Below are 16,046 nucleotides of genomic sequence, written 5' to 3'. Positions count from 1 at the left end.
CAGAGTTTAAAATTAAACTGACATTAAAGTTTTCCAGGTATAAATGATTGTCCCGGTCCAGAGACGAGGTCATGTGATAAATGTTATTTTTCTCAGCGCTGGCCAGAATGGACCAATCACAGTCATTTGCGGTTAACCGGTTTTTGAGCGTTAGGTAGGTTTTCCAATTGTTGGTCAGGTACCAATTCGTTGAATAATATATTATTTAATGGATTAGTTTTAGTGTTGGTATATCTCAAATAAAGAAAAAAAATGAATTCGTTTTTTGAAACGGCAGGTGCTCCCTAGAGAAAGCCTCACAGATTATTTATTTATTTATTACAGAGAATTCACAACAACAAAAATCCTATTAAACCGACATTATTTATTTTATATTTAATGGCCAGTGGCTCGTAACTTTAAAATGGGTGCGTCAAACTAGTTGATGATCGACGTGCGCGTTCTCGTGTTTTGAAAGAAGACGACGACGACGTGCTCGCTCTCCAGTACCCACACTAACCGGAGCGTCACTAACGAACTTTGCGTAATTCGAAACACCAAAAGTGTGTGTTCATTCAAAAATCGACCATAAAATTAAGAGCTGAACATCTTTTCCCAATGTCTTTATTAGTTTGGTCGGGATTATTGATGAATACAGAGTTTCCAACATCTGCGGCTGCGGTTTTCGAGCACCTTCGTTTCATTTGAGGTAAGTTTAATAACGTCCTCTCGACAGAATAAAGAGAACAAGTTAAACATGAAACAAACTCTGCTCTCTTTCACTTTTACTCACACTAATATATATCTTGAATGTTTTGAACGATGTAATATAAACGTCTTCCCTGTACTTTTCGCCATTAAACCCTTTAGTCTTGTTTTCTGCGCTCGTGACCGCTTGTGAACGTGTCGCATGATTCTTCAAAATATATAAAACTAGTCCAAAGTTCTGATAACAGTTACTCTATTATACTAATACTCTGACCTGGTGAAAGTTTGTTTGAGTGACTACAGCTTGAACTATAATCCTGATTATAATGCTTTGTATACACACTTTGAGTAAGTGTATGAATACGGTAACCTATTATTCTAAAACTCTACGTAACGTTAGCGTGAAAATGTGTTATGCTCTTCATACTTTTCTGTGGCACCATTTGGTCTTGGTGAACGAAAGTTTTCCTGTTTTAAAGAGGAAGCTTCAGAGTGATCTGACACACGGATGTTTGAGGTTGCCAAGTCATTGTGTGAGCTTTGAGTTGCGACGTAGATTTGCAAACAGAGGAAGGTGTGATCCAGATCCTCCATTGCTTCTTGCGTAAAAGGAGATTGTGTACCAGCAGACCCTGTAAATGTTACTCATAAACGTGTTACTGTGTTGTTGTTCTCTTTATAGATGCCAATGGCTTGGATTATATACCACTGAACGTCACAGTATACAAGTCACTTTTCAAGGTATGAACAGTAATTCAACTTTTACTGATGCAGTTTGATCCTGAAAGTACATTAAAAGTGCTTTTCATACATGCAATTACTTGAATACACCTTTTCGTTTAAAAGACAATGGCATTATTTGTTGATTTATAATAATAATTTAGATATTTTTCCAAGAGTATATTGTAAAAAGAAAAAGGAAAAAAGTCAGGGTTGTATAGTTGTCCTGAAATCATAATGAAGGGGAAAAAAGCCTCATTAAATGAATTAAATTCTTCAAAAGAAAACCACATTGGATAATATTTTATTATGGTTTATTATATTATATACAGAAACATTGGAAATGATATGGAGAAGATCCCTGCAGCCTCTCATGACTCAATAACTTACTTTTTTTTTTATATCAGATAATTTGACCTCAATATGATAAGGCAAGTTTAGTTCAAGCCAGGGTATAATTAAAATATCCCTTAAAATGGTTTGACTCCTCAAAAACATAATTGTGTTTATTAATTAATAATTTATGATATTTAAAAAAAGATATATACTTTTGTTGAAAAATAATAGTTTTTGAAAACAGTGAGATAAGATATTTTGTGTACAACATGAGCTCAAGGTGTAAGAGATAGTGATGCACCGAACATGATATTTCATGGCCAATTCCAGTTTTTTTTTTCCTTTAAAGGGATAGTTCACTTTGAAATTAAATGTTGGTATGTTTTAGCTTACCTCAAGGGCATCCAAGATGTAGGTGTCTTTGTTTCCGCAGTAGTTTCAATTTTGATGTTTTTAGGTCAAACCGTTCTTGTCTGTCAGTCGTATAATGCAGGTCTATGGTCACTGTCTGAAAGAGCATGCACAGAGAAGTCCAAATTAAACAATTCCCCATTGTAAGTACACATTGATGGCCTAAGACGCGAAACGAGCAGTTTGTGTGAGAAAACGAACAATATTTATATAGTTTTTACCTCTTGTACACTTTCCAGCGCTTGCGCAGACTAAGCCAGAACGCGCGCACACGTCACACACCAGGAAGCGCGCGCCCTCAGATCACTTGGACGTGGTTGTGTACAAGAGGTAAAAACAATATAAATACTGTTCGTTTTCTTGAGGCCATCAATGTGTACTTACGATGGGGAATTGTTTAATTTGGACTTCTCTGTGCATGCTCTTTGAGACAGTGACTATCGACCTGCATTATATGACTGACAGACAAGAACGGTTTGACCTAAAAACATCAAAATTGAAACTACTGCAGAAACAAAGACACCTACATCTTGGATGCCCTTGAGGTAAGCTAAAACATACCAACATTTAATTTCAAAGTGAACTATCCCTTTAAGCAAAAGTGGTTGTTTATTTGCTGACCTAAATATATCTAACCATTTGAAATTAGAGGCAAACACTGAATTTAATCATGATCTAAAGATGCTACACACACACACGTTGCATGAGCAGTTTAAAAACGTGTTTGTTTTATATGATTTAAAGGGCCATGACACCCTAAAACACATGTTTGAGCTGTGAACAGATGCAGCATGTGGGCTACAGCCTGCACATCTCTGAAAACACTAAAGCACACTACATTTGATCAACAAGTGGTTATTTTTTACATTTTTCAGAGCAGTTTCGTTCTTCTGGTTTGAAAAGCAAAGTTGAAGCAATGTCACAGAATGTGAGTGATTGGCTGATTTTCGGTTTCGGTGGGCGGAGCTTACATGAATATTGATGAGTTTGAATATTAGGCTAGTTCACGCTCCTTGTATCTCAGCAAGTTTAATGGATTATAACATTAAAATAGTTTCAGTGTCGTGCAAACTTATCCGTGAACTTTCATTGTTTATCGTTTCCTAACCCTTTATAATGTTTTTATTAGCTTGCATGTTTTGTGCATGTGTCCCTGACTGAATGATTGCAGGCATTCGCTTTGTTATAGGATAAATCATTGCAAACTTCAACTTGTATAGATTGTATGCACCTTTATACCCTGCAATGCTTTAAAATTTGTGTCTTTTACTAGTTATCATTCGTTGAATTCAATAACTGAAATAAACCTGCATAAATGTATCTGTGGACTAACATGTTTTTTTTTTTTTTTGTATAATAAGCCTATCCTGGTGTGATTGTTCTTAAATCCTTGTTAATTTTGTAAACACAAGCCAAATAACTTAAGACCACACACAAGCATGAATGTGTTGCTTTAATACATTACAAGAAGTACAATTTTGATGATTCAAAATTGTATGGACAATAAAAATGACATTTGATACAGCTAGGCTACTGTTAATGAGAAACATACTTCTCGTTCTTTTACAGAATAGAATAAGCAACCAGTTTGATGTTCACAAAAAAATTACATTTACAAATATGCATACTTGCAAAATAATGTAACAAATATATAGATTTAAATGTTTCAATACTTTTCAAAAGCTTGGTACTAGTACGGTTCTTTATGGTCACCAAGTCTGCATTTATCTGATAAAAAAAAAAAAAAAAACGCAATATTGTGAAATATTTTTACCAACTATTTTCTATTTTAAATTTTTTTTTTCTTGTGATGGCAGGGCTCATTACTCAAGATTTCAGAGTCACATGACCCTTCAGAAATCATTCTAATATACTTATTTGCTGCTCAAGAAACATTTCTGATTATTATCACAGTTGAAAATGGCCGTGCTGCTTAATGAAGTGTGGGAATCATTATACAGCATCTATTTTCAAGATTCTTTATTTAATAGAAATATTAAATATTTATTTAATATGAATTCCAATTGATCATGCATTTGTATCAATGATCATCATTGCGTATCATCCAACACACGGTCAAAGAAAGAACACATGACAGAGAGAAACATCAGGTTGCAAAATGTTTATTAGGCCACTGATATGGTTGTGGACTTTATTTCAGTCATTAGCAGAGATGACACAGTTTTAAAGTGTCGTAAGGTAACATAACACAGCAATGAATAAATTAAATGATAGTTGGTTCATGTATTTAAGAATATTCTATATCTGCTCTTCTATTGGAAATCAGTGTAGATGTAATCATTCCGGTGTTCTGGAATTTTTGGTTTCAAAGTAAAAGTGGGACCTTGTGATAATTTGAATTTGTAAATGTATATTTGTTTGTAAAATATTTAAATGCTATGACTTTTACAACTGCAGATTGTTCACAACCAGAGAACAAGGAGGATGTTGCATATTGTATGTAACACAAATATTATGTCCACAGAAACATTTATTTCAGTTGTTACGGGCAGTGACATATTCAACAAATGATAACAAAAGACACAGTTTAAAAGCATTGCAAGGTACAAAGGACAAGCTCAACAAAATGAAGTCTATGTATGTATGAGTAGCTGAAGTTTGCTGTGCTTTATCCTCCTAACATGAAGTGAATGTCTGCGTTCAGTCAGGGACGACTGCACAAAACGGCTGCGAACTAATAGAAACATTATGAACTTTACGAAAAGATAAACAGTAGTTTAAGTTCACAGAGAAACTTTTTATTGACCTTTTATGAAATAATCTATTAAACCTGCTGAGAGACAAGGAGCGTGAACAAAAATTCCCAGTTCCACACGCATGTCCAGGAAACTCATGAATATTCATGTGAGCTCCGCCCACTGAAGCCTGTTCTGAGTCTGTCATATACTCTAGGGCAGTGTTTCTCAACTGGGTTGACCATGGGACCCACATCTCCCCATGGTCAATTAAAGGGATACTTCACCTCTGGGAAGATGAATGTGTATTTAAAATAGGTAATTTAAGTAGAAGAAATGTGGAGAAATTTTTGAATTTGGAGCTTTCTAGACTGAGAAAAGCCAGAAAATGTATTTTTGGCTTATGTGGATGAAAGACAACAACTCCCAGAATGCACTTGCTTCGCTGCCTTAGGAGGCCACGCCTACCGGTTAGAGAGCACAGTTGAAAACAACAAGGCTAGCCTAAGTAAGTGATGAGTTTGCCAGGGATTTAGAGACCCAAAATGTCCGGGATTCGGCTTTTGCGTTCTACAGTCGCCATTCATCATGTTTACTGTGGCGAGCAGGACGAGGCTGACGGCCGCGGGAGAACGGCGCGAGGCCGGTGGCGTCATTACTGCGACGCGCCGGATCTCGCATCTCTCACGGAGGAGCGGAAATTTTCTTAGCAAGGGTAAAGCGCACATCAACCGATCACTTGTTTAGCGTTCATGTAAACACTACAGTCAGATTCACCGATCGGAATTAATTCAGTTAGATTGAAACGAGAGGTGTGCATGTAAACAATGAATGGCGACCGCAGAACGCAAAAGCCGAATCCCGGACATTTTTAACAGTCTCGCCCGCCGGACAAGTCCGGGAAAAGGAGGATGGTAACCCCTACTTACTCAGCTTTCTCCTATTATTCAGCTTTCTCCACAGAACAAGAGCATGCTAGCTTAGCTTCCAAAGAAAGACGGCTGACTGAGTGTGTGTACATTCTGTGACTGAGATCCGGGTTGTAAACATGCAGAACAACGCCATCTACTGGCTGTAGTCTTTAGCCTCTGGACAGAAAATCCTCCGATGACGCAAAATGACGATTTTTGTCTCAGGGGGATATGAGGGTGGAAAGCATGGTAATTCGAAAATACTACAGGTTTTCTACTAATACAAAGCTTAATGCTAAATCCTGAAGTAACCCTTTAAGCCACGACACAATTTTGTAGGGATAATATATATGGTCTAAACAAAATTACTTATTTTTTTTTGTATTAAACTGGTTTACTGAACAAATTGTCTGTCCTTAAATGAATCCAGTTATAATTAAAAGTTTCGTAAGGATAAAAAAATTATCTCTGCTAATGCTGTAAACTATATAGGGAGCCCTTACTTGCACATTACTATAACATTAAAGGTTAACAACAGAGCCCAAGCTATTAGCCTACATTCAGTTGCTTTTTATTTTTAGATATAATCGGCTAATCAACACTCAAATAACAAATTGTATGCAAACATGTAAACTGCACATAAGGCAGTTTTTGCATTAACTGCTTAATAATCAAAAAAGAAAGAGGTGTTGCGGCTGGACACCAGACTATCGCTCAGAGGTGTTAACAACCAGGCCAAAGAGGAGGGATTTCAGGACACTTTAAAGCAAAAACAAGACACACCTGCACAAAACAAAAACAACAGACGGACTGAATGAAATGCACATTCACTCACTGACAGTAGGTGGCGCTTATGGGACTGCAGCAATAGAACAGAAAGCAGCGTTTATAAGCTACTTATTACACAGAGGTAAGAGGAAAAGAAAATAAATGCCATCGAAACTTTTCTGAAGACAGTCAGTCCCCTTCAGATATACATTAATATAAACCCCCACCCTAAATTCAAAACGTATATTTTTCTTCCTGTATTTCGAGCAAAGCGAACAGTGAGCTTGTTGTTGAGTATCTGCTGGCACGTCTTTGCTCTCCTCTTTTCGTCCGTCTTCAGCGTGTCCCGTCTCTGGTCTGTCTCAATGTCCTGTTTACAGACTTTGTAATATTTCCACACAAATAACATATTGGGAAATGATTGCCAAGGCAGTTCTTGCGCAAGTCCGGAATAGAGATCTCTTTCTCTGTGCCCTCGACTCTGGCTTTTTTTTGTATTATTATTTTGCTGACTTGCAAGCACTAGTATTTCTCTGAATATGCAAATCTAGTTTGTTTTTACGCAGCAGTGCTAGTAAGTCCTGGGTTATGTACAGGTTGGTTACTTTACTTATGGGGCGGGTCTCAGATGCTAAACTTGTATTGACTAATTAACCCTTGGTCAAATAAAGAGCTAAACCCAGATTCAACATTCAAACACATTCTTTTTAAAGGCAAACAAAAATTATGCATTAACACAATTCCCAACGGACACTCCAGCTCTGGAAGTGTGTAACATCTACACCGGTTTGTATAGACCTGCACCAATAATTCTAGCTTTAAAACTGTTCAAAATATTCCTATCCTTCCCATACTTCAAATTCTTTCTCTGTGGTGGTCGAACTTAATGGGTCATTTATAATTCCTCTCTGCCCTTAACCATGTGACCCGTCACCGGTAACTCCAGGCATTACAAGCATCCTCCTGCTGTTGAGGGATTTGTCTTGTGTGTGTGTGTTGTCTAGCCACAGTGCAGCTATTGTTGGTCTGTTACTAGGGAGCGTTTGGGTGTACTGACACTGCAGGGTTGAGGGGTTAAGGGGGGCTGGGGTGTTTAATGACAGCCCAGCAGTAACAATGTCCAGTCAGCTGGTCAGTGGGGACTGTGAGAGCATTTGTTGTTTTGAACTTTGCACATGCTGCCATGTTTGCTGACACCAAGTAATGTGATTCGTTTGTTTGGTTTTGGGGATTTTTTTGTCTTTTTCTACATGGATGCAAGTTTTGGTTTCCTTTTTAAAAGTGGAAGAAATCCATAAGGTTTTTAAACTCAAAGTATATGTTTTAGAATTAAGTTTTTATTGTATGTTTATGGTGCTATTGTGGTAAGGGCCAATGGCAAACTTGAAAAAAAAAATATAGTATATCAGTATATAGAATATCAGGGCTGGGTTGACGATATACTCCTTTTTTTAATCAAGTTTCATTGAAATGGTATAAATTGTTAAACCAAAATTCAATCTTTTAGTCTGTTGATGTGTAAACCAAACTTCACTGATTGAACATTATTTTTTAGCACACCTCCCATCAATAATTGCAGTAAACGTTGTGCTTTGTTTCTTTTGATATGAAAATACGTCCCAGTTTTCAAATACTATCAGTATTATAGAATTCAAACAACAAAAACCATTAGAGCAGCAGCACGAAGCGCACATGAATTAACATGAATTAACATCAGAAGGAATGTTGAAATAGTAATACTTACTGAAATGTATCATGTCTCGTGTAATCGCTCAATCCGTGTCAATAAAAATGTCAATAAAACAGCTTGTAAACAGTGTCACATAACTTTGCATTTATCTCAGGAAAGCCATTCAATGACCATAACTCATCAACTACAAAAAAATTACTCTAGAGAGGCACATTTTGTATTCTTAAATATAACCTGTTAGTTTTGTCTCATTTATTGTGCATTTGAATAAACCTCATGAATACAAGTAATGAAAGCAACCATTTGTATTTCTACAACGAATTAGAAGTTTAGACCTAATTATATAATTAAAAAGTTGATATTAAGTCTCTCGTGTGCAATTTGATTTAATAAATAGCAATTGAATTTGAACTCTGTTATTAATATTAACCCTTAATATTATAATTAATGCAGGACTCAACAGTGCGCGCATTGCACTCGCATTTCCGGCTAAAAATGTATTGAGGATTATGTGTGTGAATAAAAAGTAGGTCCCTGCGGGTCTTCAAAAAGTCAGTTTTATCACGTTTAAGGTTTTAAAAAGTCTTAAATATCTTAAATGGTATAACATGTAGGGCCCTATAAAATCCGTTTTATTTTTTCCCAAATTCCGTTTTATTTTTTCCCAAATTCTGTTTTTTCCGTTTTAATTTTTGGGAATTTAGTTTTTTTTTTACCCTTTACTGTTATTTTAGTCGTAAAAATTGTGTTTTTAATGTTAATGATTAAAATGTACACAAATAAAATAGGAATGACCCTAAATTTATTGAGGTAACAAACAAAATTCTCATTTTAAGAGGTGTTAAATGTGGTTTGATTTGTTTACATTAGTGAATGTAACTAACTAACATGAACCATGAGCAATAAATTTGTTACTTTATTTATTCATCTTTGTTAATCTTAGTTAACCCTAACCCTGTATTTTTATTATGTTACTTCACACAGTACATTAAGCTAACTAATGTTAACAAATACAACTTTCATTATAATGTAGGCTACGAAATGGTGAAATTAACATTAATAAAGATTTTAATAGAGTAAAACAAATTTTAAAGAGTTTAATAAATGGAACCTTATTGTAAAGTGTTACCGATTTCGTTATACACCGAACCGATTCAGTGTTGGACAGATCAATTGTTTTAACCATGGTTTTAACCATTCATTAAAGTGAATCGGTTCAAAGGAGTCATTAGTTCGCGAATCGGACGTCCGACGTATCATTAGCAGACTTGTACGCGTTGTGTGATTATCCCGGCAGTTAGGACTTGATTCGCACAAGATTTGTCAACACAGAAAACATTTCATCATTGGATAGGTTTAGTTTAGTTTATTGAAAGTGTTTTTATGTCAGCTGAATGGGCGGAACGCTTTTCAGAGAAGAAGGAAAGGTAAAAAGTTTTTTTTTTGCACAATTCACACCCAGCGGTAGCCTAATTCAGGAAAAAAATATACGAATGCTCCACATGAAACTTCGTTCTTCCGATCTTTTACCATTGTGTCAATTCTCAATTGATTTAGAGATTAATAAGCGCGAGGGAGTGAGAGAGAGCAAGACAGTTTGAAGACGCGCACGCGACCGGGCCTCTCTCTCTCTGCTCGTTCTTTCAGTAATATGCGAGACATACGTTTTTCTCCCACACAAAAACAGAATTTTATTCCAAATATGTGACCCTGGATCACAAAACCAGTCTTATGTTGCACGGGTATATTTGTGGCAATAGGCAACAAAACATTGTATGGGTCAAAATTATAGATTTTTCTTTTATGCCAAAAATCATTAGGTTATTAAGTAAAGATCATGTTCCATGAAGACATTTTGTAAATTTCCCACCTTAAATATATAAAACATTTATTTTTGTTAATGGATGCAGCACTAACGCCAATAGAAATGGACAACTTTAAAGTCGATTTTCTCAATGTTTCGATTTTTCTGTACCCTCAGATTCCAGATTTTCAAATAGTTGTATCTCGGCCAAATATTGTCCTATCCTAACAAACCATACATCAATGGAAAGATTATGTATTCAGCTTTCAGATGATGTATAAATCTCAATTTGAAAAAAATTACACATAAGACTGGTTTTGTGGTCCAGGGTCACATATGTAAAATTCCGAGAAATTCCGCGTTGACACTAGATTCCGCGTTAATTTGCCAATTCCGCGATTCCGTCCGCGATTCCGTGATCGCGGAAATTATAGGGCCCTAAACATGGATTCAAGGATTCATATTTAAATAGCCTAGTCCATTTGCAGTTTAATATTCTCACTTCGACAATATTTCATTTGAGAGAAACTATCATCACATCACAGAAGAAGGTCTAGACAGCAACCCGTCAAAATATAAGTTTGGTTTTAACTGTGATAGAAATATATTAATAAAACTAATATGAACATTATACTGTACAAATGTAATACTATAATAATACAATACTATGCTATTAAAACATGTTTCTTCCATGTTATAATTTTAACAGTAAACCTCTGTTGTGTTGCACTTGTTTGCTAAAAATTAAAGAGCGTGTTTAATTTTCATTTTAATAAAAGATAAATTAATGTTTTATGCCAGAAAAATAAATAAATTAAAGGCCCTAATATTGTATATACAAATTAATAAATTAAGTTGTTTTTATGAATTCAATTAATTAGACAGGGCTCAAAATTTACTTTTACTTGGTAGCACCGGTGCTCAAAATGGTGTTAGATATGTTTTTGATTAAACCATTAAAATGGAATATATACTTTGTACACACCTACACTCTTTAATAGACGTATTCACGTTTAAACACAATTTAAACAACGTATTATTCAATGCATTACTTCTATATAGATTTATATATTAAGTTGTTCAAGCAAGTGGTAAAATATTTAACCATGTATAGGCCTGTCACGATTATGAAATTTGGCTGACGATTAATTGTCTAAAAAATAATTGCGGTTATGCCGATTAATTGTCAGTTTTAGGGCTTTGACGATTAATTGTCTGTGTTAGGGCTTTGGCGATTATGCTGATTAATTGTCTGTTTTATGGCTTTGTGCTTAATTCATTAAATAATTGTGATGAATTTAATCCTTTGTAAGTTATCATTTTGCAGTGTAAGATTACAGTTAACACCTTTAAATATTTAATAAATATATTCAATAGCTATGACAATTTGTTTATTAAACTTATCGAGTGTATAAATCAGCAGCAAAAAGTAATTTTTGAAAACATCTGCACAGTAATTTAATAAAATCTAAACATGTTAATAAAAACAAATGTGCACAAACCATGATGATATGATACGCTTCAAAACAGAGCGGAACAAAGCGCGTATGCGCATCGCGGGTGCAGAATGATGTGCTTAATGCAACATGGAGTCGCAGTGCGCAGCGCTGCTGCACAAGTGCGCATTTAAAAGTTCACGGCACAAAGCGAAGAAATGTCGAGGGCACAAATCCTAGTGTATATCTGTCCAACAGTTTATTGATCATTTGTTTCTTCACAGTTTTAAACTCCAGTTATTGTGCGTCTGATACCAATTCATAGTCCTTGTGCTGTGTAGGCACACGGTAGCGAGCGAGTCATTTAGAAACAGCAAAAAACTCCAGCAAAATAAAGTCATTTTATGCAAATCCACAGCCCTTTATCTACAGATCAAGCATTATAACGTAAATGTTTTACCGTGTATCCTGTCGTAACCGGACGACGCGCGCTGTTTGAATGCTGAACGGAATGATTGACAGCTGCAGACGAGTTTGTGAACTTTAATTTAACAATGTCAATATACTACTGTCCCTCACATTAAGCTATGGAATGGCTTCAGATGACTTTGAATATATTGCTAGAAAACGTAATTAGTGCTTGTCTATTTATTTTGGTTCACGACTCCCCCTTGTGCCGTAGGTCTATAAAAGAGCGCAATAATCGCGGTTGTCTGAAACAATCGCGGTTAGATCAAATAATCGCGATCAGACGGTTATTTAATTATCGCGACAGGCCTAACCATGTACTTATATTAAAATCGCAAACATTTTAAATTAAAACTTAAAATTGACAAAAACAGCCGACTCTCATGCCTTTTCTTTTGCTTTTAAATTTTAATACAATAAATCTTGCATGTCACAAAGAACTCGTTTTTCCACCTCCACGAATGAGACGAGTGTTGTTCATTATGTCGCCTTGTTGAGGTAAATTGTAGTTTTCCTTGCTTTAGCCCGGTCTTTAAGTAAAAATATGACTGTGAAAAATAGTAGTATTTAATTAAACACATTTATGGTGAGATTATTATTTTTCATGTCAATCTGTGTTCATTTTGACCACGAACCATGTCACTTTAATTCAGCGCGGAAAAAAAATCAGAGTATGTGTGAAACGGACGTGAAACGGGCATAACACAGAGAAAGGGACCGATAAATGTATGTGTGTGTACTTCTAACATGTTTGGTTGGTAAAATGAATATGTTGTAAATTCAAATCGGAGCGTCTTCCGTGTCTGGAATGAATGTATTCTTGAGTCTATAAAGCTAACAATAATATAATAAGATAACTTTGTTTGAAATGGGTTTGGCTAAAAGAAAATGTTGGTTTCTACTAGGTACTTAAACTATAATGACTGGGTTAAATAGAATTGCATTACTAAAAAGAGACTAAAATACAATTTTCGTCGACCAGAACTAGACGAAAATAGTCGTGGATAATTCTGACTAAAATAAGACTAAAAAGCTCAGACTTTTAGTCGACTGAATCTTGACTAGACTAAAGAGTATGAACGTGACTAAAACTAATAAAAACTAAGATGACAGCTTGACACAAAGACTAGACTAAAACTGAAATTAAAACAGGCCGCCAAAAACAACCCTAATACCCAGCCCTTACGATGACAGTTTGTGTATAATCGCACAGGTTACACCACTGTAGGCCGTGAATAGAGCACAACAGGGGAGTCCAGACAGTCCCGCTGAGTGACTTGACTTCTTGTTATTTGACATCTCAGTTTGCTTTCTTTTGTTGTCACTTCATGATTCTTGACATTTGTGACTTTTGCAGTGTGACGTTGTTTGCAGTGGATCTGTCTATCAGTGGATATATTGGGGATCCGCTGATATACGCCTGCTTCAAACGCTTTCGTGTGCATCTGTGCTCAGTGAAGGCATGTATTTGAAGTGTTGATCATTGTAGCCGATCAACACAATGGCCAACCAGAGGGGTTTAAGAATCCGTTCAACAGCGCTCAAAGTGCTATGGGAAATGCAGGTATCAGCAAAATCTTTTTTTTTTTGTACCGGCTTTGTGCCGAAGTCTGTACTTTTGACAACACTATAGCCAGTACCGGTATATTTTCACTCACAAATGTCATTTGAACAGAGTCTTGATCTTGTTTTTGAGACCCATTTTTAAACTTTTTATTTTGGTAAAAATATGACCTTTTATACATCCATCTGAGGCATGTATAAAGAATAGCAGTTTAAAAAAAGTTGCAAAATCTCAAGTAATTTAAAAAATCGAGAAATGTATAGTTTTGATGAAAGATTACAAAGCCAAACTTTTTTTTTTTTAAGAATATCCTTTGATTAATCCTTGCACCAGGAAAAGAAACAGTGCCAATTTTGTTGTAATGTTGACAATAACTACTTTGTAGTGTCAATTCTGGTCATACAGGTTTTTAATTTTAATACTTTTTTGCATGTGAATTTTAGTCAAGACTATCTTATAAGATATCAGCATATCTTACTGAAGTACAAATACTGAGGGTTATCATGGCAATACGCCTTGGACAACGGTGATGGGAAGGAGTTACCCAATTCCTTCTCTTTTTTTCTTTTTCTTTTGTAAACTATTTTGAGTGATTAAGCTAATCAGTTGATTCAACACACAATGGGCCCAAATGGTGAGAGACATTGCCATGGTAGTGATACTGGATCAGACAGCCTTTATTTGGCTTTGAGTGAGATAGGGAGTGAGGGCGAGATACAGTGTCATCCTAGTAGGAGTATTGCACAGCTCCTGTGGTTTAGACTGCACACAGCCTTTGAATAAATGATGGAAGTCCTATTTCTTCAGCTAAATGACTCCAGCTGAGCACTTATCAGCCACCCTGACTGACGCTGGAAGAACTTTTCCATGCCGCTAATTCACTACCAAGAGTATTGATTCAAGAAGACCAATCTATTTTTTTGAAAAAGTGCATCCGTTGTCTTCTAAGACTAAGGTGGTTTGATTCTATTTGAAGACTAAGCAGATTTAATTTATGGTGCGATTACGTGTAACTTAAGCATCTCCTCCTCGTGCAGTAGGTGTGGAGTATGTGGGCCAGCTGCTGCGGCTGGGTCTGCCTGGATGATTCCACTGTGGAGGGCACCAGAAGTAGCACACAACATCAGGCCTTCACAAACTCGGGCTTCAGCAGTTACCCATCGCCCCCTGCTCCGGAAAACACGTGCAAGGCCTGTGGAGGTCGCTTTGACAGCCTCGCCAGGAAGGTAATCATATGACGTGACTCATTTTCATACAACTGACTTGCAAATCCACCTTGTAATGTTTAGCTTTAGCAGTGGTATAAAATTATTTGGGGAAGCACTGTTGTACTGTAGTTCTTGTACAGGTAATATACATGATTTGAAAGTGCATTTATTGGTGCCTTTTGGAATACTGTTGATGCTTTGCATTTAACGTCATCCTCCTGTCACAGACAGATAAGGGAAAGGCTCAAGCTACAGTTTATAGCCACCATACAAGTTGAGTTAGTGACTGGAGTCATTGTGTGAAGAGTCCTCCTCCAGCGTGATGACTACCCTGCTCGCCTTACGAGGGGAGTTGTCCAGAATGCACTTTGTAAACTGTGGCTCCAATGACAGTACAATGGCGCGTATCGATGTCATGGCCATTGTACCAGTTCCTTACAGCAGTACTGCTATTGTCACTTCACGTTCATGGAATTCCTGCACATGCACCTTACATAAGAGTAACCACAGAGAGTAACATTGAGATCAGGTTTCCAGATTGAAAGTTTTTGATGTTTGAAAGCAAGCAGTTTATAGACTTACTAGTGGGTAAGACATCTACAAAGTACATCTAGTATTGCTCTCTGAAAATTGGCTCATTTTACCCATTATTGTATTAAATTATTATTATTATTATTATTATTATTAGCCTATTATTATCAGGTAGCCTGGAAATCCAGAATCAAATCTGAAAGATTAAGGGTCTGGCATCGAGTAATGAAAATCGCCCAACTCGATGGGCGGCACCAAGCATCCATTTGAAAATCTCACTGTACGCAATTGGATAACACTACGACCAATCACTGTCGTTATTGCGCTGTCGTCATATGTTTAGTTCGCCTCTGGCCTGCCTATATCAGATACACCGGTGTGATTGGTGCAGCTCGGCTTCAAGGGCATAGCTAATGAGCATCATTACTCAATGCCAGAGTAACTCGCTGAGCAAATTCAAATTGTGCTCTCACGAGAACTCTGGATTTCCAGGGTAATTATCAGGCTTATATTATTATTAAATTAATATTAGAACCTACAATTCATTTACCTCCCTAATTTCAACATCACCACATAACCACATTTCACTCATAACCATACTATCTTTAATGTGTGCTCCACAGGATAAATATTTCTATCCACAATCTCTCGTCGTCTCTGAGAGAATGTGCCATTAATGCAGCGACAGATGCTGAAAGCTGCGTTTTTGCTTTATATATTACATTTAATATTTATGCGACGTGACATTTCTCTTCATCACCAACTCCATCTTTGCTCGCAAAATGAATGAAAAGATAATCATTCTCCACAATTCTA

The 16,046-nt window shown here is 36.2% G+C and overlaps 1 protein-coding gene across 10 annotated transcripts in view; it reads left to right on the top strand.

Moving 5' to 3' along the window:
* Positions 1–366: 366 nt before the first annotated feature.
* The window catches only part of rffl (ring finger and FYVE-like domain containing E3 ubiquitin protein ligase), a 32,271-nt gene continuing 16,591 nt past the window's right edge, over positions 367–16,046 (top strand). The window contains exons 1-4 of one of the 10 annotated variants that reach the window (XM_081371674.1): positions 463–688; positions 1,370–1,428; positions 13,285–13,491; positions 14,529–14,717. In XM_081371674.1, the coding sequence (XP_081227800.1) occupies positions 14,541–14,717 (177 nt within the window). In that variant the 5' untranslated portion in view covers positions 463–688; positions 1,370–1,428; positions 13,285–13,491; positions 14,529–14,540. Of the gene's footprint in view, positions 689–937; positions 1,036–1,075; positions 1,262–1,369; positions 1,429–13,284; positions 13,492–14,528; positions 14,718–16,046 lie in introns of those variants that run through there. The other 9 variants (XM_081371670.1, XM_081371669.1, XM_081371667.1 and 6 more) reach the window with 9 other exon arrangements.

Source organism: Scardinius erythrophthalmus (assembly GCF_964197995.2).
Source record: "Scardinius erythrophthalmus genome assembly, chromosome: 7".
NCBI lineage: Eukaryota > Metazoa > Chordata > Actinopteri > Cypriniformes > Leuciscidae > Scardinius > Scardinius erythrophthalmus.
Note: the sequence above shows the minus strand (reverse complement) of the source record. Positions and strands in the feature narration are given on the sequence as shown.